This window comes from Pygocentrus nattereri, chromosome 21, assembly GCF_015220715.1.
Source record: "Pygocentrus nattereri isolate fPygNat1 chromosome 21, fPygNat1.pri, whole genome shotgun sequence".
Classification (NCBI taxonomy): Eukaryota; Metazoa; Chordata; class Actinopteri; order Characiformes; family Serrasalmidae; genus Pygocentrus; species Pygocentrus nattereri.
Genome location: NC_051231.1, coordinates 18,995,449 through 19,020,238, shown reverse-complemented (window position 1 = coordinate 19,020,238; position 24,790 = coordinate 18,995,449). Strand labels below are relative to the sequence as shown.

The 24,790-nt window shown below is 39.2% G+C and overlaps 1 protein-coding gene across 2 annotated transcripts in view; it reads left to right on the top strand.

Annotated features, from left to right (window-relative positions):
• The first annotated feature begins 953 nt into the window (after window positions 1-953).
• myh7ba (myosin, heavy chain 7B, cardiac muscle, beta a) overlaps window positions 954-24,790 on the top strand; it is a 43,100-nt gene continuing 19,263 nt past the window's right edge. Inside the window, exons 1-23 of one of the 2 annotated variants that reach the window (XM_017719172.1) lie at window positions 954-1,063; window positions 1,323-1,454; window positions 1,729-1,832; window positions 1,914-2,057; window positions 2,553-2,709; window positions 4,059-4,086; window positions 4,413-4,509; window positions 5,288-5,308; window positions 5,405-5,497; window positions 7,188-7,251; window positions 7,757-7,855; window positions 7,950-8,053; window positions 8,229-8,367; window positions 8,540-8,658; window positions 9,015-9,164; window positions 9,284-9,454; window positions 21,779-21,958; window positions 22,075-22,207; window positions 22,353-22,429; window positions 22,895-22,982; window positions 23,616-23,733; window positions 24,192-24,315; window positions 24,448-24,584. In XM_017719172.1, the coding sequence (XP_017574661.1) occupies window positions 1,355-1,454; window positions 1,729-1,832; window positions 1,914-2,057; window positions 2,553-2,709; window positions 4,059-4,086; window positions 4,413-4,509; window positions 5,288-5,308; window positions 5,405-5,497; window positions 7,188-7,251; window positions 7,757-7,855; window positions 7,950-8,053; window positions 8,229-8,367; window positions 8,540-8,658; window positions 9,015-9,164; window positions 9,284-9,454; window positions 21,779-21,958; window positions 22,075-22,207; window positions 22,353-22,429; window positions 22,895-22,982; window positions 23,616-23,733; window positions 24,192-24,315; window positions 24,448-24,584 (2,447 nt within the window). In that variant the 5' untranslated portion in view covers window positions 954-1,063; window positions 1,323-1,354. Of the gene's footprint in view, window positions 1,064-1,322; window positions 1,455-1,728; window positions 1,833-1,913; window positions 2,058-2,552; window positions 2,710-4,058; window positions 4,087-4,412; window positions 4,510-5,287; window positions 5,309-5,404; window positions 5,498-7,187; window positions 7,252-7,756; window positions 7,856-7,949; window positions 8,054-8,228; window positions 8,368-8,539; window positions 8,659-9,014; window positions 9,165-9,283; window positions 9,455-21,778; window positions 21,959-22,074; window positions 22,208-22,352; window positions 22,430-22,894; window positions 22,983-23,615; window positions 23,734-24,191; window positions 24,316-24,447; window positions 24,585-24,790 lie in introns of those variants that run through there. The other variant, XM_017719173.1, reaches the window with a different exon arrangement.

Genomic DNA, 24,790 nt, shown 5'->3' with positions numbered 1-24,790 from the left:
AAGCTGAATATAGGCCTGTTATTTTAGCACTTTATCTGGAAAGTTCACCATAGCACCTGTCATTTCATACATCAACAATTTATGTCTGCTGTAAAGTATCCCAAGCCAAATAACTTAATAGTAATTTCAGAAGTCATTAAATTGCATCTGAGCATTTTGTTGAGTTTTTGGAGATGAAATGCATTCACTCAAATTTATGCTGTAAATGCTAAATATTTGTTAGAATATTCAGGGCCCAAGAAACTCCCTTTATGTAGACTACACATAGACTACAGTTATTAAGGTTAATATGCCTTGGCTAATATTGTGATGTATTTTTAGGTTCGATATTTAATGTCGAGCTCTGAGGACCTTTATATAATTTTGTCTAGAGTTGCATGTAGCATGGCCACACATACAATGGCAGGCCTCCCTCCTCTGGCGTTTGCAACAAAGGATTCCGCAAACAAGCAATTAGAGTAAGGGAGAAGACTGAGCACATGGCCATTATGTTCACTTAATACTCTACTGTATGTTGAGATGAGAATTGTCGACGAGTTCTTGGAAGGATGTTAAAGCCACTGTCCGATGTGTTACATGTCATGGCTGAGAGGATCTGTACTCAAAAGAGGATTTACCAAAGCCTTAGAATAGCACCAATTAATCTTTAGGAACTGTGTTGAAAGATAAACTATTTCTCTTACAAAAAACATTGCAAAGAGTATTGCATTTAGAGTACAAATTCATAGTAATTATTTGTATCAGAAACATAAACATTTAATTTTATCCATGTGTGTGATATTGTACATAAATCATTTAATGTTTATGAACTTGACAGCAGTTAAACCTGCATCCTTTTCACAGCAACACTCTGTGTCCTCCCAGCCACTAAGCCTGCAGTGTATAATGCTGATATAAAAAGCAGCAGCTTGCCTTTAAGCAAAGCTAAAAGTGCAGCTTGCCTTTTGCGTTTAGCGTGTTGTGGGCTGGATCATTTCTAACCTCCCTGCACTCATCCTGACCTTGCTCGGCTCAATAAAAGGCTCCACCTCACTGCAACCACTCCAGCAAACTGATTAAACCGGTTAGTTACTAACTCTACATTTTTGCTTTCTCAATAAAAATTAAATAGTTTCTAAGAAGGACATATTTCTCATCCTGGACCAAATAAAGGGCATTTAATTTAGTCAACTAATCTTGTTTTGCATTGACAGTACACTGGAAATCTGTTTTCACCTTTTTGTGAACAACATATTTATATTTTTTGAAACATCAAATAGAGGTCTTGAATTTTTTGTCTTTTTTAAAGTTTTTTTTAACTGTATGATTCATTGCATCTGAAGGTTTCAGCAAAGTGTGTTATTTCGGAGCTACAATGTCCCACATGTTGGATATGAAGGAATTTGGAGAGGCGGCATCTTTTCTCCGAAAATCAGACCTGGAGATCCTGGCTGTGCAAACCCAACCATTTGATGGTATTTAATTTTTTAAGTTACAAACTTGTATTCTTGCAGTGTCAAATTAATCTAATATATATATATTTTTGCTGGTTTTTCCTGACTTAGATGCTTCCCTTTGGGTTTTTAAACTGCTATAACCCAGGTTTACATGTTATCACTGTCCCAAAAGTTGATAGTTTTTGTTTTTTTGTAAAGTCCAAAATGTTGTGTGTCAACAGCAAGGCTGTCCCAATAATGAAATAATGTTGCCAGTGAGAGCAAACATTGAAAACTGCTCTATTCCATTCAGGGAAAAAACGTGTGTGGATTCCAGATGAAAAAGAAGCTTACATCGATGTGGAGATACAAGAGATCAATGGAGACAAAGTCACTGTTGAAACCAAAGATGGAAAAGTAAGCACTTCATTCTGTTCATTTGTGTCATCAAATGGCTGGACATTAGAGTATCTCTGAACACTCTGCTTTACTGCCCAGTCTCTGACAGTGAAGGAGGGTGATATTCAGCAGATGAATCCTCCAAAGTTTGACATGATTGAAGACATGGCCATGCTGACCCACCTGAATGAAGCATCGGTGCTGTATAACCTGCGGCAGCGCTACAGCAGCTGGATGATCTATGTCAGTCCTTAAGCAAATGCCTGCCCTTTCTCACTAATCTGCGATTCCACAAATAACCACAGCAGCACACTAACAACATGGAACCTAGCTATTCATAGAGTTTCACTACCATGTTCAGACATTTAGCACTTAAGTTGCCAATTATCACATGACCCACATCTGAGCCCTTCTCTGTCATTATGTCAAGTATACATACATTTTATATAAATATGAAGATTAAAAATGGGGTTTAGTATAACGAGTAAAAACTGAAAAACATAGAGGTATGTTTCAGTTGCTGATTGTTAAAGTCAGTGATTTTGTGACATTTCTTATCCCCTTAAAATGCCAGGCCTATGACATACTAAGGCTTATTATTCAGTAACTACAGGGACTTTAATGCAAACTGGTTGAGCTTTTCTTAGGTTACAAAAGTTTATAATAAAACTTTGGGCCTACCAGCAGGCCGTGGCCATGTAAGAGGTTAATTGTATTATATTTTCTGTGTGTGTGCAGACGTACTCTGGGCTTTTCTGTGTTACTGTAAATCCGTATAAATGGCTGCCTGTCTACACGGCCCCTGTGGTTGCTGCCTATAAAGGAAAGCGACGCTCCGAGGCTCCGCCCCATATCTACTCCATCGCAGACAATGCCTATAATGACATGCTGCGCAGTAAGTGACATCACAGTTTTAAACAGACTTTATCAGCCTTAAACACACACCTCAGTAATGCCACACTCTGCATGTTTTAAGTTATTTCACACAATCTCACCTAGAAACTGGTCACATAATGGACATGAAAAAAAAAAAATTTCAGAACTAGGTTTGAAATCGTTTTTCTAGATATGAAGTTCTAACTCACATCTTATTATTGAGTTTTACTGTATACAGAATGACTGACTGAGCAGAACAAATGGTATAGCAAAATAAATATAACCCTAAGAATAACATTTGATTTTAACCAGCTAGTTTCATCTTAATAAACTTCCACATTAGCTTTTTTCATTTTCCTTTTTGTTTATTGTTTCATTTCAACAGTTTTATTTTTGCAAAATATATGTTTTATATAATATTCTTACATTTTTGTGAAAGATACAAATCATTAATTTCTGCAAGCAATATTTGAAGCTACACCATGAGTTTAATATGGACTCACATCTAAAAATCACAACTAAAACGGACTACTCCTATTTCTATAATTTCCTTAATAAGACCAGTTATGTCTCATTAACAAAACATACATTACAAATGTGCAGTGACTCCTTCAAGGTTTACAATAAACTGACATGATATTTCTGAGTAATGAGCACAATATAAAGCACTACAGTATCCAGACAAACACTGGATTTCCAAATCCAACAACTATCCTGCCTTGCATCAAATGATTCCTACATTTCAGCTGCAGGAAGGAAATTGAAAATTGTAAAATATCAGAGAATGATGCTTTTACATCACTGAGATTCTGAAAATATCACTGGTAAGAAGCTGGAAATTCAGGCTAAATCAGCTTGAGGCAATGTATCCCAGAGAAGCACACTGCTTGTCTGTTTGCTGGAAAATGGTGGCTAGTACCCATTCCAGAAAGATCAGATAATGATGTTGATGTCATTGTTAATTTTATGCATCCTCATGCCCTTTATTTTTAAGGCCAACCTCTGGAGCAGATTCAGAACTGATGTGTGATAGATGTCTAAAATAAGAAAAAAAAGAATGCATTATCTGTCAGAAAAGAACACAGACTTCATGATTGCATTTATAGCACAGCTTTGTAATTTTGCATGGTTGTATTAATTTAATTTATTTCTCTTAGAATCATTTCATGTAAACCCAAGACCCGCCAAGCCCTAAGTGAAGTCTCAATAAAAAAAAGCATTTAAACACAACATGAAATTTTTTTTATTATTCTTAACTTGCTTGCTCAACTGAATATACACATTTCCATGAAAATGTTGATGTTACTGAAGAAAGAAAATGTATAGTGCAAAAAATAGGTTAAGCCATTTTATGATTTCTCTTTACAGATCGAGAAAATCAGTCCATGTTGATCACGTAAGTCTTGTGAAAAAATCTTGTAAAAGATGTTAACTCCAAAAATTAAACCAATCAGAACAAATCGCTTTACTAAATGGCTTAAAATAAAAAAAGCGCTATAAATGACAGAGAAGTGTCTGACAACTTTTCTGGTGTTTTTTTTTTTTTTTGAGAAACAGCAAAAATTGTTCTTTGATTTTTTTTCCTCAATGTTTCAGAAATATTTCCTAGTACATTATTTGCAAAATAGCCTGAAGCTTGAATAGACCTGATGGAGCACTGCTGCTGATTTTTTTCTTTTCTTGTTAAACATTTTGTGCTCACTTCATTTCCTCCATTGTCAGCGGAGAATCCGGTGCTGGGAAAACTGTCAACACGAAACGTGTAATTCAGTATTTTGCCATAGTTGCAGCCCTGGGTGAGGCAGCGGCTAAAAAAGGAGTAAGACCAAAAATTCTTCCCTTTTTTGCTGTCTTTCCCTTCCACTATGTCAATCAACCCTTTTTTTTGCAGATATTTGTTCTTTCATTATTAAACAGCATTATATCCTCTACCCTGAAACATTAAACTAGGATCTACTTTATGAGTTGACCATGGTCGTTGCTATTGTACTGACATAGTAACTGTATAGTTATTATGGAAATACAAAAGTATTGTAGTCTAATGTAAAATTGCTATATCAGATTAAGTCAAAGCACTATTCCATTGTTCTCTGGATTTTCTTTCATCCATTTTTGCTACAACTGTTACTCTCTTTCATTTATTTTTTCATCTGTCTCTCATTCACTCTTGCATTTCTTTTTCTCCTAGTTTTTTGTAACTCAATTATATGATAAACAGCACAAAACCATTACTTTTATTGTTTCAGGATTGACATTTTTGATCACATTTTGATGTTCTCAATTTTGTTTTTAGCTTTTTTCTCCCCATTATCCCTGACACTTCTTCAGTACAAGTGGCTTCATTCGTGAAACAGTAGCACTAACTTTAAGAGAAAGTTCAAATCAAGGACCATTATTATAAACTTTTCTGTATGCTCTCAACTGTATGTGTCTTTCACAATGATAATAACATTTAAACCTACATACAGTCCTAGGAAAAATTCAGAGTACATGATTTAATGTAACATGAAAAATTGTGCTCTACAAGAGAAGAAAAGAACTGTCAAGATGTTCACTTAACAATCATCCTTTCTTCTTTGTATTATCCTTCTATCAAGGGCTCTGCCACTAAAACTGGGGTAAGTAGAAAAAATCCATCAAAACAGATGAATAAAAACAAACACGCCTACACATAAAAATGACCAGCAAATCTTTTTTCTGTTTCTTATTGATAGGGTACGCTAGAGGATCAGATTATTGAAGCTAATCCTGCAATGGAGGCATTTGGTAATGCTAAAACACTCAGGAATGATAATTCATCACGCTTTGTAAGTATTTCACAGCTGTGCACCTATTACTTGTACATGATCTGTAGAGCTTTTTTTTCTTTTTTTCTGACTATTGTTTCTGTAGAAAAATATTTTTTATTTACCATCTCTGTAGAGTCATAGGTTTTATTATGTTTCTCCTCTGTAGAAATATGGGGTGCATCTGCTAACTAATTAATCATTTCAATATGGCTTAGATGAATCAATTAATTAGGAAAAGAACAGGTGCAGCTAGTAGTATGTCCAAATAAAAAAGGGCATCAGTTTATCAAAGGTATGTCAACAGATCATCTGCACTATTTCTCTCATTGTGAAAGGTGACTAAATAATGAAGGATCTTATATGGCAGTACAAACACTACAAAAATGTAGTAAACAAAAATATATAAATTCTCAGCAAAGCAAAGATACTTCAGTTAGTTTGTCTGCTTGTTAACATCATGTCAAATATGACATTACTGCATGCACAGCATCACTCATGTCCTAAAACATGCTCATCCCACGTGAAACTATGTGTGTTGTCAGCTTATCCAAAAACAACCCTCCACATGAAACAGAAAAAAATATGCTTGGTGTTTTCTGCCTGAAAATGTAGCTTCAGATAGAGAGATGTATACCAAATGTGTCACCATTTGACCCCTACACATGATGTCACTGGGGCTATATCATCTTGTGACTCAGTGCAAGCTTCTTCTTTTTTCTTCTTGCCATCAGACAAACCATGCAGCCCAGTGACACCATTCATAGTGCAAAAGCTTTGGAACATTTTCATATTGTTTGGGTTGTTGTCAACTCTTCATCTGCCCACACCTGAAGCATCTAAATGTAGACTCAAACCACTAAGGATTGCAGCTCACTCCTCAGCTTGTGCAAACCCAGCATTGGGAGTCAGAAATTCTTTCAACCCATGCCTTAAATTAGGAGAAGTGGTAGGTGTTTGTGGGCTGGTGCTAAAAAAAATAAAACAAAACAAATAGACTCACTTTTGTGCTTTATGGAGTGAGTGCTTTCCTTCCTGTAGAGCTACTGGAGATGGGGAGATTGCCCTCTACTTTGAAAGTTTATGCTGCTGCTCTCTCTAGCCATCTGGTTCAGAGTGACGGCCCATCTCTGGGCTCCCACAGGCTGATTGTGGCCTTCTTGAAAGAGGCACAAAGACTTTTTTGGCATTGACATCATGATGTTGATAAGTTGTTGCATCCCTAGTAGACAGGCATAAAATGTAAAGTGAGTTATTTTCAGTGGTGGACAGTAACTATGCAAATGTCATTTGTTACTGTACTTAAGTAGTTTTTTTTGTAAGTGTAAAATAAACTACAGATGGAAAGGAAAACTCATTTGTGAACCTGTGATTAAAGCAAATTTTTTTTAAACTTAAACTTGTAACTAAGTTGCATTACATTAAGTAATCTTTTAGTACTTTTACTTTTGATACTTAAGTACATTTGAAGGCAAATACGTTTGTACTTTTACTCAAGTGGAGGTCTATAGGGAGGACTTGTACTCTTACTGGAGTAATATTTTACCTTTGATAAAAAACTGAACTACATGATTAACTGAAGTATGTGACTTGTTTACTTCATCCACCACTGGTTATTTTACATCTGCTGTGTTTTATTAGTCATATAAATAGCTTCTGTCTATAGCAATCTACGGAAATAATTTATCTTTGTCTTGTAATTTCTGTTTAGGGAAAGTTCATTAGGATCCATTTTGGCCCCTCAGGGAAACTTGCCTCTTCAGACATCGACATCTGTGAGTTTTGTGAATTAATTCAAACACCTCAGAGTCCATCTCTATGACCAGCCTCAGGCTACAACAAATATTCTGTGAAATTCAATATATTTAATAGTTAAAATCATTAGAATAAATGTGTTTATATTTTATAACTCTAATCACAGGCAATAGTGCCACAAACAGCAGTTTTTGAATCTATAAAACTGAACCAAGAGGCAAAATACTTCTGGTCTATATTTTAGAACATATGGCCACAACTCAGAGGCTGCTGGGAAATATTCAAATTATGGAATTATTCCAAGTATAAACATCTAAACCCTCCCCTCTCTCCCTGAAAAAAGCTGATCAAAACAGTAGTTCACCCTTTTTCTTTAGTTTTAATGAGGTTATATCTGACAGAAAACCTTGATATGTTTTGTATTCTGTACTTTCTCTTCAACCATTAAAATGAAACAAATGTTTAGTTTTTGTTGTCCTTGCAGAAAAATACTGAAGCATTTTTGTCCACTTAATGTGCCTCTAGATCTCCTGGAAAAATCCAGAGTAATATTTCAGCAACCCGGAGAGCGAAGCTACCACATCTACTACCAGATAATGTCTCAGAAAAAGCCTGAATTGCTAGGTTTGACATCCAGCTATTGCTCAGATTCATACAAACACAATACGGGTCCATCACAATTTTTTTCCTCAACATGATCTCTTTTTCTGCATTACAGATATGCTTCTGGTCTCTTCAAATCCCTATGATTACCATTTCTGCTCCCAAGGAGTAACCACAGTAGAGAATATGGATGATGCTCAAGAGTTCATGGCTACTGATGTGAGAACAAGTTGCTAATAAAGTGAACTACATAACAATAAAATATAATATAAGCAAAGTACTGCTTGAGTTTCAGTATCTGAAATCTAGCCACCACTATAAATATTCTGTGTTCTTCCACATTATTTACTGTACTGCATGTTCTTGTACTGCAAGTGCTTTTTTTCCCTTCCAGCATGCCATGGACATTCTTGGCTTCAGTCAAGAGGAGAAGTATGGCTGCTATAAAATTGTGGGGGCCATCATGCACTTTGGGAACATGAAGTTCAAGCAAAAACAGCGTGAGGAACAAGCAGAGGCGGACGGAACTGAAAGTAAGAAATTGACACAACACCTCCCTTCACTGGTTTTTGCAAAGCTTAATGATTTCCTGACAATTATCACATGTCCTGCAGAAACAAATCAGCTCCATTACTGCATTTCTTTGGGATTCTGGACATGAGTACTATTTTCCCAGTGAGCCCAAAGTGGTGTTTTTTTTCCCAGGTGCTGATAAAGCATCTTATTTAATGGGGGTAAGCTCAGCGGACCTCATTAAGGGCCTCTTGCACCCACGGGTGAAGGTGGGGAACGAGTATGTTGTGAAGGGTCAAAATGTAGAACAGGTAAGAGCTGAAATAACAAAAACACCTACTCATAATTCTGTTATTTAAATATACCAGTGAAACTTAAATGTACTAGAATACTTCTAATATTTCTAGTACTAGAAATGTACTAGAAATAAATGTCTATTTAAATTTAGAATTAGCTGTTTTAGACTATCCTCACTGATCAGTGTTCAAATTATGGTTTAAACTACTAATCAGTACTGAGATGAAAGCATACCACAAACTGGAAGACCGAATTGGTATCCAGCCATTAGCATCCATGTCAATGGCAGCTGCAGTCTCCATGTGTACATTCCATATATATATATATATATATATATATATGTGTGTGTGTGTGTGTGTGGCTCTGTTAGGTTAACTATGCAGTGGGTGCTCTGGCCAAAGCCACGTATGACCGCATGTTCAAATGGCTGGTAGGACGCATCAATAAGACGCTTTACACTGTCCTGCCCCGCCAGTTTTTCATCGGTGTGCTGGACATCGCCGGATTTGAAATCTTTGATGTATGTTCTTTGGTTTTTCTCAAGACTAAATGCTGAACACTGGCCTGTAGCAGTGTGTGCTTATAAGTATGTGTGTCTGCATCTGTGTGTGTGTGTGTGTGTGTATGTCTCATCCACAGCTCAACAGCTTTGAGCAGTTGTGCATCAATTTCACCAATGAAAAACTGCAACAGTTTTTCAACCACCACATGTTTATTCTGGAGCAGGACGAGTATAAACGGGAAGGAATTGAGTGGACCTTCATTGACTTTGGACTTGACCTGCAAGCTTGCATTGATCTAATTGAAAAGGTAAGAATAGCACAATCAACTTCAATACAGACTTTACAATATATCAAAGCGAAAAAAATTTTAGTCATCACAGATTCACATATTTTTGAATATTTGTGAAATTTCAACAGCACCCCTGACTTAATTTACTGCCAATTGGATGGGAAATGTAAATTCTTGACTTACTCAAGGAGAGATTTGGAAATGGATAAGCTAACACACTGACAGACAAAATTGGAATAATTTCTTTGTTTCTTTAAACAAATAAATGCATACTGCCCAGACAGATAATGTAATATTTGATGTATGAATTTTATATAATTTGTTTAAATCTTGCTCATTTTCAAATTGCTAAAACATGTTCTTTATGTATCAAATAAATGTAACACCAGGATTTACATAAACCTAAACATAAAGCAGTAGAAAAATGACAGAAATAACCATTTTAGTGTTAGAGTCAGTGTGCTTTATTTGATGAATTTACCTTCACTCCATTAGTAGTTTTTGCTAGTGATAGCTCCGTTATATTCTATTCTTTGCTAACAGCTGTATAACATACTTAATGTTATCTTAGCACCAAGCTACTAGTGTCCTGTTCTTTGCAAGAATGCATGTCAAAATGACCACAGAGGCATGTGTCACAGTTTTTTACATATATGAACTTTCAGAAAACCCCCAGCCTGCTGCATTCTGGGCACCATACCATCGAGATTAACATTCTGTCCTTATGGGGCATTAACGCTGAAGCAACCACAGGAGCATGACTGGTACATGTCAGTACTACACATGCAAATAATTAATCCCCTTTCTTTTAAACAAATAAACAAAAAACTGAAGTATATCTTGTAAGTGCATCTTTCTTACTATAGCTGTGTAAGGGGTCTTCACGTTAAGTAGTTTAAGCACTGACAGAAAAATATACTTTATTTAGTGTAAAGATACAGCAATTTGATTTAAACTAGAAACTGAAAAATTAACTGAACTCACAGTAAGTATAAGACTAATATATATACAATGCTCAAAAAATAAAGGGAACACTCAAATAACACATCCTAGATCTGAATAAATGAAATATTCTCATTGAATACTTTGTTCTGTACAAAGTTGAATGTGCTGACAACAAAATGACACAAAAATCATCAATGGAAATCAAATTTATTAACCAATGAAGGCCTGGATTTGGAGTCACACACAAAATTAAAGTGGAAAAACACACTACAGGCTGATCCAACTTTGATGTAATGTCCTTAAAACAAGTCAAAATGAGGCTCAGTATTGTGTTTGGCCTCCACGTGCCTGTATGACCTCCCTACAACGCCTGGGCATGTTCCTGATGAGGTGGTGGATGGTCTCCCGAGGGATCTCCTCCCAGACCTGGACTAAAGCATCCGCCAACTCCTGGACAGTCTGTGGTGCAATGTGGCGTTGGTGGATGGAGCAAGACATGAAGTCCCAGATGTGCTCAATCGGATTCAGGTCTGGGGAACGGGTGGGCCAGTCCATAGCTTCAATGCTTTCATCTTGCAGGAACTGCTGACACACTCCAGCCACATAAGGTCTAGCATTGTCCTGCATTAGGAGGAACCCAGGGCCAACCGCACCAGCATATGGTCTCACAAGGGATCTGAGGCTCTCATCTCGGTACCTAATGGCAGTCAGGCTACCTCTAGCGAACACATAGAGGGCTGTGCGGCCCTCCAAAGAAATGCCACCCCACACCATTACTGACTCACTGTCAAACCGGTCATGCTGAAGGATGTTGCAGGCAGCAGATCACTCTCCACGGCGTCTCCAGACTCTGTCACATCTGTCACATATGCTCAGCGTGAACTTGCTTTCATCTGTGAAGAGTTCAGGGCGCCAGTGACGAATTTGCCATTCCCGGTGTTCTCTGGCAAATGCCAACCGTCTTGCACAGTGTTGGGCTGTGAGCACAACCCCCGTCTGTGGATGTCGGGCCCTCAGACCTCATGGAGTCACATGCAGACACATGCACATTTGTGGCCTGCTGGAGGTCATTTTGCAGGGCTCTGGCAGTGCTCCTCCTGTTCCTCCTTGCACAAAGGCAGAGGTAGCGGTCCTGCTGCTGGGTTGTTGCCCTCCTACGGCCTCCTCCACATCTCCTGGTGTACTGACCTGTCTTCTGGTAGCGCCTCCAGCCTCTGGACACTACGCTGACAGACACAGCAAACCTTCTTGCCACAGCTCGCATTGATGTGCAATCCTGGATGAGCTGCACTCCACTTGTGCGGGTTGTAGAGTCCGTCTCATGCTACCACAAGTGTGAGAACACCACCAACATTCAAAAGTGACCAAAACATCAGCCAGAAAGCATAGGTACTGAGAAGTGGTCTGTAGTCCCCACCTGCTGAACCACTCCTTTATTGAGTGTGTCTTGCTAATTGCCAATAATTTCCACCTGTTGTCTATTCCATTTACACAACAGCATGTGAAATTGATTGTCAATCAGTGTTGCTTCCTAAGTGGACAGTTTGATTTCACAGAAGTTTGATTTACTTGGAGTTATATTGTGTTGTTTAAGTGTCCCCTTTATTTTTTGAGCAGTATATACAGTGGGTTGCAAAAGTATTCATACCCCTTGAACTTTTCCATATTTTGTCACATTACAACCACAAACATAAATATATTTCACTGGAATTTAATGTGAAAGACCAACACAAAGTGGTATACAATTGTGAAGTGGAAAGAAAATTATACATGAATCAAAACATTTTTTACAAATAAAAAACTAATAAGTGCGACGTGCAAAAGTATTCAGCCCCCCTGAGTCAATACTTTGTGGAGCCACCTTTTGCTGCAATTACAGCTGCAAGTCTTTTAGGGTATGTCTCCACCAGCTTTGCACATCTAGTGACTGAAATTCTTGCCCATTCCTCCTTGCAAAACAGCTCAAGCTCAGTCAGATTGGATGGAGAGCGTTTGTGAACAGCAGTTTTGAGATCTTGCCACAAATTCTCAATTGGGTTTAGGTCTGGACTCTGACTGGGCCATTCTAACACATGAATATTCTTTTTTTTAAACCACTCCATTGTAGCTCTGGCTTTATGTTTAGGGTCGTTGTCCTGCTGGAAGGTGAACCTCCGCCCCAGTCTCAAATCTTTTGCTGACTCCAACAGGTTTTCTTCCAAGATTGCCCTGTATTTGGCTCCATCCATCTTCCCATCAACTTTGACCAACTTCCCGGTCCCTGCTGAAGAGAAGCACCCCCAGAGCATGATGCTGCCACCACCATATTTGACAGTGGGGATGGTGTTTTCAGAGTGATGTGCAGTGTTATTTCTCCGCCACGCATAGCGTTTTGCATTGTGGCCAAAAAGTTCTATTTTGGTCTCGTCTGACCAAAGCACCTTCTTCCACATGTTTGCTGTGTCCTCAACATGGCTTCTGGCAAACTGCAAACGGGACTTCTTATGGTTTTCTTTTAACAATGGCTTTCTCCTTGCCACTCTTCCATAAAGACCACATTTGTGTAGTGCACGACTAATTGTTGTCCTGTGGACAGTTTCCCCCACCTGAGCTGTGGCTCTCTGCATTTCATCCAGAGTCACCATGGGCCTCTTGGCTGCCTCTCTGATCAGTGATCTCCTTGTTCGGCCTGTAAGTTTAGGTGGACGGCCTTGTCTTGGCAGGTTTACTGTGGTGCCATACTCTTTCCATTTCCGGATGATGGATTGAACAGTGCTCCGTGAGATGTTCAAAGCTTGGGAAATCTTTTTATAACCTAAGCCTGCTTTAAACTTCTCCAAAACCATATTCCTAACCTGTCTGGTGTGTTCTTTGGACTTCATGATGCTGTTTGCTCCCCAATATTCTCTTAACCAACATCTGAGGCCGTCACGGAGCAGCTGTATTTGTACTGAGATTAGATTACACACAGGTGGACCCTTTTGAGTCATTAGCAGTCATCAGGCAACTTCTGAATGCAATTGGTTGCACTCAGGGAAAAGGGGGCTGAATACTTTTGCACGTCGCACTTATTAGTTTTTTATTTGTAAAAAATGTTTTGATTCATGTATAATTTTCTTTCCACTTCACAATTGTATACCACTTTGTGTTGGTCTTTCACATTAAATTCCAGTGAAATATATTTATGTTTGTGGTTGTAATGTGACAAAATATGGAAAAGTTCAAGGGGTATGAATACTTTTGCAACCCACTGTATATATATATCTCATAAGCGATCTGTAATAAGAGTAATAGTCAACTGAATAAGTTGTTGTAGCACAAACCTGATTGAGTGTGACACACTGTGCTGTACTGAAGGAGAACTAAGGCAAGCTGCTAGTAAAGAGTTCCGAGAGTCATTCGAGTTGTCCCAAACTCCTTTCTTGGTATGCTAGTCTGAAATGCAAGAGATAGCATAAAACATGGTCCACTTACACCCTTGTTGAATTCACAGGTCAAGAACAATTTTGCATTTAACTTCTTCTCTTGATCATGTGCAATTAATAAATCTCAATCATCTTCTGCGCTGCATCTGTCACAGCTACGGAAGAGGGCTGGGGTGTTGCTGGGGTGTCACACTATGTGTTGTCTTCTGATAAACTCTCAATAATCTCTTGCTCTCATGACATGGTGACGATTGTAGTGGTACTCTTGTCTTTCTGCTTTGTGAACGTAGTATGATTTCTGGGTTCTTGGATTCTGACTGTCTCACCAGGATGAAGCTCTGTTAGTGGCTGCACTGACCTGTCATAATACTGTTTTTACTCACCTGGTCAATGTGTCTTCTCACTGTATTTCCACTTCCCAAGGCGATACTGTGGGACACTGGAACTGTTCTTTTCTCCACAGTTCCTGAAATCCATGTGGGGCCTGGTGCGAAGTTTTGGGTATATACTTCCTCTCCTATATTTACACTCCTCTCCCTGGCCTGATGGTCATGATACTCTTTCTGCTTCAACTGTTTTTGTCTTACTTGACCTCTGAAATCTGGATGTATAAGGTCCAATATTTATCTCAACTTCCTCCCACACAATAGCTCTGCTGGAGATTTCCCTGTTGTGGATTGAGGTGTAATTCTGTAGCTAAAGGGGGCTCTTGCTACTTTGGTCTCAATGCTTCTTCCTGCACTTTTCTGCATTAACCTCTTAAATGTCTGAACAGCCGTTCTGTCAGACCATTAGAGGATGCATGGTAAGGTGCTGTTGTTACATGTACAATACCATTTCTCTGCATGAACTCACCATTATCTGAAACCACCATCTCCGGGATGCCATGTTGACTGAAACTTTGCCTTAGACACTCAATGGTAATTGTGGATGTAGATCTGTTTAAGGGGTAGGCTTCTAACCATTTTGAATGTGCATCAATGACTATAAGGAACATCTTACCCATCCATGGTCCTGGATAGTCAATGTGTATTCTCCTCCAAGGAGTTTCTGGCCACTCCCATGGATGCAATGGGGCCACTGGAGGTAGATTTCTGTTTTCTTGGCATACCTCACATGTCTTCACAATGTTCTCGATGTCTGAGTCCAAGTTAGGCCACCTGATATAACTTCACACCAATCCTTTCATTCTGGTGATCCCTGGATGAGCCTGATGCACCTGTTGCAACACTGCTGCTCTCCCCTGTTGTGGAATAACCACTCTGGCTCCCCACAGCACACAACCATCCTGTATACTCAGTTCCTCTTGACGGCTGGTACAGGGACTAAAAGCAGATTCATTCACTTTTCTTGGCCATCCCCTCAGCACATACTGGAAAGCACTGTGTCTCTGTCAGTCCACTTTCTTATTTGTCCAGCTGTTACCAGAGGTAATCCAACATCAGTACCCTCTCCTGATCCTCTTTTGATGGTTTTGTCTCTTCATTGGCCAACAGAAGTCTACTCATTGCGTCCATATTACTATTCTCTTGGCCCACTTTGTACACAATGGAGTACTCTCATTCATGTGGAGCCATCAGGTTTCACCATGGGAACAATCGGTGCTGCCCACTCAGAGAACTGGACTGGTTGAATGATTTTCTCCTCTAATAACTTCTGTAGCTCCTGCTCTATTAAAGGTTTAACTGTGTAGAGGACTGGTCTAGCTTTGTAGAACTTAGGTGGGGCTTCTTTGTCTACCTGAATCTTAGCTTTGGCATCTTTCAGCTGACCCAGCTCTTCTTTGAATACATCTGTATGCCTTTCTAAGACTTCATTCAGTGTCAACGTGGGCTTTTCTGCCACCTTGTAGACAGGTTGGATTTCTATAGCGAGCTCTTTAAGCCGATTTCTTCCTAATAGGCTTGGACCATTCCCTTTCACTGCTATCAATGGTAGCCTCTTTTTGGTTGACTGACTTTCTACTGTTACCTGAGCCATACCACGCACTTCCAGCTTCTCTCCCATGTACGTTTTTAGCTGTAGCTTAGATGCTTAGAACTCAGCTTTAGAAGAGTGTTCTAACTCTGGCACTCTTCCGTTTTTCCACAGCCTTGCATACTGTTCTTTACTGATTAAGGTGACTCCACTACCTGTGTCTACCTCAAAGGTCACTTCCATACCATTTACTTTTACTGTCTTTGTGAATGGTGCCACCTTGCCTACCTGCTGTTGTGTCACTCTGTAAATCGTGTGGATTTCACCAGCCACTTTATCAGCATTCTCACCTTCCTCCAATACTAGATGAGTCCTCCTATTTTTGAAGGCTATACTTTTTCCTCCCCTCTTACCATGCTGTGTCCCTTTTTGACTTGCAATGGCTGACACCTGACGCCTACAGGCTCTCTTGATATGCCCACGCTTACCACAGTTATGGCATATCTCTGTAGCAAACTTGCAGGCAGCAGCAGAATGCAGACCCTTACATTGATAGCACGTTTGACCTTTTCTGTGTTCTTTCATTTCAGCAGAAGAGACCTGATGCACTGCCACCTTCCCTGCAGACCCCCTCACCATTGCTGAGTCTTCCAGACCATGCCCATCTAGGTCCCTCACATCCTTATTTGCTGATTCCATTGCTTGGCTAAGTTTTAAAGCCTTTTCCAAGGACAATTACAGCTCCGCCAACAGCCGTCTCTGAATTCTGTCATCGTTCACGCCACACACAAGCCTATCTCTCAGCAACTCTGTTAAGGTTTCACCATAGTTGCAATGTTGTGCCAGCTTTCTTAATTCGGCCACATAATCCGCAATACTCTCTCCCACTCAGCGAACCTGAGAGTTAAACTTGAACCTTTGTATTATTTCACTTGGTTTAGGGTTGAAATGTGCTCTCAGCAATTCCACCAACTCCTTGTAGGATTCATCACTTGGAGTTTGGGGGCACAGTAAACTCCTCATTAAGCTATATGTAGTTGCTCCGACACCGCTCAACAGGATGGCTTTCTTTTTAGCTCCATCAGCTATATCATTAGCCAGAACAAAGTAATCTAGCATTTCACAATACTCCTCCCAGGATTGTGCCTTACTATCAAAGGAGTTTACTGACCCTACAGTGCTCATCTTATTTTCCTTCAATTTCCACTAGTATTTTGAAAGCTCGTTTTGTCCTTAGCGATTGCTAGGCTCACTTGTAACTCAGGCCCGGAGCTCACTCACATGCACACCTCTGCTTTTCAATCCACGTTTGCGAACTCCATCCACTTTAATCCTCATTGCCAATATGTAATATCTTGGGAGGAAGGTGTTATAAAAGATGAGGAGAGGAGGATGCCATCTACTGAACTTTTATTTTCTCTTAACAGGCTTTTGTACATCACCGTTGAGGGTTTCCCTTATTTACGTTTTTCTCAGTATTTATCATTCTCTGCCCTGCACCCACACTTATTCTACTGCTCCCAACAGGTGTCTGTTTCCCTCAGCTCCCCCTGCTGGACAGCCCAATAATTACTACTGGGGTCATTACACAAACACGCATACATTTTCTAAGCCGCTTCTCCCTCAGGGTCGCGGGGGGTGCAGAAGGCAGGATACACCCTGGACAGGTCACCAGTCCATCGCAGTACAGACAGACATACACAATCAAACACACACACTCACACTTAGTTGCAATGTAGCATGTCCAATTTCGCCTAACTGCATGTCTTTGGACTGTGGGAGGAAACCCGAGAACCCAGAGGTAACCCACACAGGCATTTTGTTCTTTTTGTATTTGCACCTAAGAGAACATGGCCTTTTACATTAAGATGCTGTCCTCCACAGACAGTTAGGCAGCGAGAGGTGGGTTTAAGTGTGTACTCATTTTTTAGGCTACTATAGTTGTAGACTGGAATGGCATTCCCCTGCAAGCCTGTATCCAGTTTGAATTTTATCTTGGTGACATGATTTCTGATCAGTATGACTACAAACACTTGCTCTGTGTCAGCTGTGCTTTCTGAGACCCGTGGCTCTTCCTTGAGTGTTGTTTTTGTGACAGTGCATAGACAGAATTCTGGCTAATGGAGCTTGTGCATAGTGGTTACTTTTTTCCACACTTGTCACATGACTTTAGCTGGGAAGCTTTCATTGGAGTCATGTCTTTTACTGGCACAAAACCTGCACGTTTTTGAACATTCACTTCTCGCATCTGATTTGTGATGCTTTTGGCTAATCTTGCCTTTGCTGAATCGTGTTCTCTGCACATTAGCGTACGTTGTGTGCTGCATGGAAACTGCGCAGCAATGCTAGCAATGGTCTTTAGGTGAGCCTGTGCCAATTCATGTGATCTTGCAATGTTGTCTAATGTTAGCTTGGAGCCGATACTTAGGAGTTTCTCTCTCACAGGTGAGGAATGTATGCCAAACATGAGTAGTGTTGCCAACTCCTCAGTAAAGAAAGTAGCTATTGGCTGTCCTAAAAATCACTAGAAGTCGCTAAAAGACGTCATTGCCTAATTTGCATAATTGTTCGTTTGCATGTATTTGAATCTGTAGAATAAAGGAATAACGTTGTGGGAGAGAAAAAAGTGAGTGAAAAAAACACCCTTAGTATGTTAGAACTACAAATGAACTCTAATGCTTTGTCTAAACCCATATTACATAAATCATCCATCCATCCATGCATTTTCTAAGCTGCTTCTCCATCGGGGGGGGGTTGCTGGAGCCTATCCCAGCAGTCATCGGGCGGAAGGCAGGATAAACCCAGGACAGGTGGCCAGTCCATCGCAGGGCTATTACATAAATCATTTTTACGTAAATTACATAAATCAATTTTGTCTGTGTTAAATGTTCGCATGTCAAATTTAATCAAAAAACTGTTATGTGGGGTGTTCCCTGTTGGTCATACCTACCCAGTGCAAGCACACATAACACAAAGTTATTTGTGAACCTGAGTTTAAAGCAAGTGTTCTGTATTTGGTTCTTATGATGATTTTAATAGACGTCAGTGTCACTGATTAATGATATTCTATTAAAAGACTGGTTTACCAAGAGAGACACTGGAGTATTTTAACCTAAAATGAGTTCATGAAGCGAGTCTTTGAGTTACAAAAATGATAACAGGACATAAGAGCCATAATTAATGTTTTAGTACTTTTACTTGCGATACTTAATTACATTTGAAGCCAAATACTTTTGTACTTTTACTCAAGTTGAGGTCTAGAGTAAGGACTTCTACTTTCACGGGAGTAATATTTTACCTTGGGTATCTCTACTTTAACTTAATTACATGATTTGTGTACTTCGTCCACCTCTGGTAACTGAAGAACATGTGTGTTCACCTCAGAGTCTCCAAAAGTCTCCAGTAACACCAGAAAAAAATGTATGAGTTTTAACTGACATGCCGCTCTAACTTTTAAGGAAAGTATTTTATTGCCCTCTAGCCTTTGGCCATATTGTATGTGCAAATGGGTATTTAGTGTATTGTGAGCCACTGGCTAGAGGGGTTGCAGTTTTTTTTTAGCTATTTTTATTACTATTATTTTTTCCTTTAGTTATATTCCAGTCTACGTGGGGTTAAGGCTAGTCCAGGGAATTTCGGATGGAGGAATGTTTGGGGATGGATTGCAGTATTCACTTGAATGGTAGAAATTTGCAATGCAGTGTACTTGGAGTGATAAGCATGTATTGCTGGAATGGTGTTTTTTTTTTGTTTGTTTGTTTGTTTTCTTTATCATTTAATCTATTCACGTGTGTCATTGAGAAAATCTTCTGCTGGTGTCCCGACGGGCTAAGGCTTGAGTAGCCGCAGTAGTACTGTAAATATTTTTAGTACTAGTTGTTTCTACTTATTTTTATGGTTTGTTTTATAAACAAGACGGACAGTCAGTGTATGACCTCAGCTTTATTTAATAAAGATTGTATTTTTTGTGCTTTCCTGAACCTGCATTTGTGAATTTACTACAGTCAGAGCTTCCCTTTGCTCTACGTATAAACCAAGGGGTGGCGTAGTCTGGTATACCATAACGGGGCCGCCAAATGCTCAAAAGTTTCGCTAGCACCTTGAACCTATTTGTGAAACTTATATCTAGCAAATATAATATTTGCTTTGGGCGTTATATATTCTTCGTTTTCAGCACCTTAATTTCTTCTGCCGTGAGAGTCCATGTGTAAAAGACATCTCTGCCCTTTTCTCCTATCCTCAGCATGTTGGTTAAATTTGCACCATGTGTCAGGCAAGTGATAGCTCTCCCAGTCCATTTGACACTCCAACGATGTCCATTGTCATCTGTATTTTTTTATTCCTGATACTAGCCTGCAGTAGCATTCTAGGTACCATACCATCGAGATTAACATCCAATTCTTATGCATCATTAGCATGCAAGCTACCACAAAAGCATCACTAGTATATATCAGTGCTACATATGCAAACATTACCAGCAGTGGCTGCATTTCCTACTGTGGGTTAAATACTTCTCAGGAATTTCTCTTTCAAATACATACATTTGAAGCTTGTAAGATTTTCTTATGGCATTCTGCAGTTTTACAGCAAATTCTTCAGCAAATGCAACTAAGAGGACCCTATAAGCTGTCTGTTTTTGTGTGAATATGGAGGGACTGTCCATATGCTTATAATATGCCATAGTGTATGTTTTCACTTAGTCTAGTGGTCAACCACCATTCATCATCAACCTTAAACAAGGTAGACTCTTGCTAATAACAACCAAAGATAAGCTCAGACCACCTTACCAGCTTTTCATTAGAAAGGTATAGGAACCAGGGATTTGTGATGTCTGCAGTTAAGATATAACCATATGTCACGATTGGCCCCTCCCAGTCCTGTCCATGTGTTTGGGCTAAGAACACTGATGCCCTCTACAGGAAGGACCAAAGTCGTCTCTATTTTCTGAGCCACCTGAGGTCCTTCCACATCTGCCGGACTATGCTCAGGATCTTCTATGAGTCTGTGGTGGCGAATGCTATCCTCTATGCTGTTGCTTGCTGGGGAAGCAGGCTGAGGGTGGCAGACACCAACAGACTCAACAAATTGATCCGTAAGGCCAGTGATGTTGTGGGTGTGGAGCTGACGGCAGTGTCGGAGAGGAGGATGCTGTCTAAGCTCCAGGCCATTATGGACAATGGCTCCCACCCACTCTACGACATGGTGATGAGAGACAGGAGCACATTCAGTGCAAGACTCATCGTACCGAAATGCACCACAGAGCGCCACAGGAGGTCATTCTTACCTGTGGCCATCAAACTCTATAACTCCTCCCTCGGGGTGTGATTCACAAAACTCAATACCAAACTGTTCACATGTGCAATAACAACAATTGTGTGTGCAATAACTCAGAGGGACACTAACTTAATTTAAATAATTTAAATAGTTAAACTGCTTATACCAGATGTTTCATATTTATTATCACAATCACCGCCACGTTACTGTATTCATAAGTACTTAAATCTTGTGTACATACTGCAAATTTCTCTATATTGTTTTAAATTATTAAATTGTTTATTCTTTTATATAAATGGCTGCAGCTGTAACCACTGCAATTTCCCCCTGGGATCAATAAAGGAATCTGAATCTGAATGTTTTGGTTTAGCCCCCTTGTTTCATGACTCCGCCCCTGATTGTCTCTACCTGTTTTCCACCTGTCCCTCGTTTTCCATGTGTATTTAAGCCCTGTGTTTGCCCCTTGACTTTGCTGGTCTTTGTTTGCTGTTTACATCTCTGTTTGCTTTGTTGTTGTTATCTGCTGTGGTGTTTATTCTGTTGTATTCTGGTTTATGTCATGTCTGGTCCCCAATCTTTCCGTGTTGGCTCATTGACCCTGGACCGTTTTGACCATGACCCTGGATTTGCCCTTAATAAATCTCACTTGTCTCCACATATGCGTCCACCTCCTCACTCCCCATCACACCATATTTAAATGCTTTCTACAATTTCCTGTGAAACTTCTTGTCTTCTGAATTTTTTTCAATTTTGATGAGGGTAAAACATTTCACATTTATCCTATTCTATTTTCTTTTTTTAGCCTCTGGGTATCATGTCCATCCTTGAAGAGGAGTGCATGTTCCCCAAGGCCACCGACAATAGCTTCAAGGCCAAGCTGTATGATAATCACCTCAGCAAATCTCCAAACTTCCAAAAGCCCAGACCTGACAAGAAGAGGAAGTATGAGGCTCATTTTGAACTTGTGCACTATGCTGGAGTGGTGAGTGTGTGCAAATAAAACACCTACAGGTGGAATTCAACTAAAATTCAAAAGGACTTTTAAATTTGTCCTATCATATTTTTTGTTGTTTTACTTTCTTTTTGTTAAATGTATAGGTACCATATAATATCTTTGGATGGCTGGACAAAAACAAGGACCCTCTGAATGAAACAGTCGTGGGCTGCTTCCAAAAATCCTCCAACAAGCTCCTAGCAAGTCTCTATGAAAATTACATCAGCTCAGACACAGGTCAGTCACTATAGTCATGCATGTGGAGATTTCTTCATTGTTATTATTTATGTGTGCTATTCCAATAAACTGTCTGTCAACATCCAATAAACTATCTGTTGTCACCATAACCTGCACAAACCTACAACTCAGTCCCACTTTTTAGCCGCTGACCCCAAGGCAGGAGGTAAAGAGAAGAGGAAAAAGGCTGCATCATTTCAGACGGTTTCACAGCTGCACAAGGTGAGTTGGCACAAAGCCTGTTGTTTTCTCCCATCCTATCTTGTTAATTGGCCTCTAGGTTCAATGATACCGCTCAAATTGAAAACAGAATTGAGAGAAAATTTTGGAACACAAGTGCAGTGTGTTCACATTATTACGCTGCAGCAGTATGGAGGCAGAGGCAGTTAAGACTTGCAGTGATGTTTAGAGCAGTGATCACATGAACATCACTTTAAGTCTGTGCTGGCTTTACTTTTTTGTACTTCTGGAGTATTCTCCCCCTTGGCCAGGTAAGTCTACCGGAGTAATTACAGAGATAACTTTTATGTAAAAAAAAACCTATTTAAAATATTTTTTTTAATTAAATGTATACAGACACAGCTATTTATTCTTTAAATAAACTACATATACCCAGTAAGTTGTATAAATACTGTAATTGTAACTGCAAGTTTTTTTTTTACCCATGTCCACTCTGACTGACTTCAGGAGAATCTTAATAAGTTGATGACGAACCTGCGCAGCACTCAGCCACACTTTGTCCGCTGCATTATACCAAATGAGACAAAAACACCAGGTACACACATACATACCCTGCATCATTCATACCAAGACAAAAGCACCATTTACACACACACAGCCTTAAAGGTTATAGAGAGCTATTTAAATATGGGGTTCCCTAAATCTCTAAAGGTCCATTCAGTGGAACATTTCATTTAACAAGCCAAGGCTTAACATTTAAGAGAGTCCTCCAAGAAAAAATAAAAGTTCTCCAGATTTAGATGGTTCTTTAGTAGTTCTATTATGAAATACACAAAGAAAACACAGGAATAATCAGACAGAGCAATAACTAAATTTTGAATAATGATAATTGATTGTCTTTATAAGCCCAGAAGTAAAAACAACCAAAAAAAGGTTATCAGTTACATCTCTTGCTAATACTTGCTTGGTAGCTAATTAGTCAGTTGATTATATTTCTTGCATTAGCTGACTAATTAGCTACTTCACAAATTCAAAGTTATCAAACAGAGCAGTACAATCTGTACAAAAATTTGGAATTAATTTTAATCTAGGCCATATTTTAATTACAGAATACATTAATTATTATATACTATAAAATATGTAACTAACAATTGTTAAATCATGATTTTCATTAACACTAGTGTACCACATTTGATAATGATGACATGAAGGATTATTTTCTCTGCAGGAATAATGGAAGCATTTTTGGTTCTTCATCAGCTGCGCTGTAACGGAGTGCTGGAGGGGATCAGAATCTGCAGGAAAGGATTTCCCAACCGCATCCTATATGCAGACTTTAAACAGCGGTCAGAACAGCTACAGACTCTACAACAGAAGGGTGACAAAGGGAAAACTAACAAAGAGTCTTAGAAAAGTGTTACATCACCATGAGCCGCCAAAACAACCTTACAAGCCACTAGAGGGATGGGACATCATTCTTCAAAAAATATTCCCTCAAAATCATCAGTTTCCTTGGTGTTTGATGGTGGTGGTAGAGTCTGTCTAAAATCTCCTATATGTGTTCAAATGTGATGAGCTCTGGTGATCGCAAAAGACATAGCATGATTTACATTATTTACATACTCATCAAAGATTGTTTTTACTGACATCATTTTATCAAGTACTACACCTTCAGCAATCCATCTGTACTTGTTATGTTTCTCCATTCATTTATTTAGGTTTTTCCTTTAATTTGTCACCCATCTGTACATAACAGTATAAATGCAAAAAAAATACAATAACATTAATTCAACCCATTGAACAGGTATCGTATTCTGAACCCTCACGCTATCCCTGATGATAAGTTTGTAGACAGCAGGAAAGCAGCTGAAAAGCTGTTAGCTTCACTGGACATCAACCACAACCAGTACAAATTTGGACACACAAAGGTAAATCAGCCCCACAGCCTTGTATATATATAGATATGTTAACCACACAAGAATTAATACACAGTGCATTCTGAAGAATCCTGTGAGAGAATTTAATACAATAGCAGTTCTGCTGTGTGCATACCTGTGCAGGTGTTCTTTAAAGCAGGACTTCTGGGTCAGCTGGAGGAGATGAGGGACGAAAGGCTGGCAAAAATTCTTACGCTGTTGCAGGCTGTCAGCCGAGGGAAAATTATGAGGATGGAACTCCAAAAGATGATTGAAAGGAAGTAAGTAGTAAGTAATTAAGTAAGTAAGTAGTTCAAATAGATACACAATACACCTTTTGACTAATCTTTTAAAACAAGCTGTTTTTAAATGAACATGTTCAAACACTGTACTCACTAGAGGAGAAATATATCACCAGCGTCATGAAAAACAAACAGGGATGTCATTTACAGTGCAAATGTGCCCAGAATTTGGCAATTTAAAATAA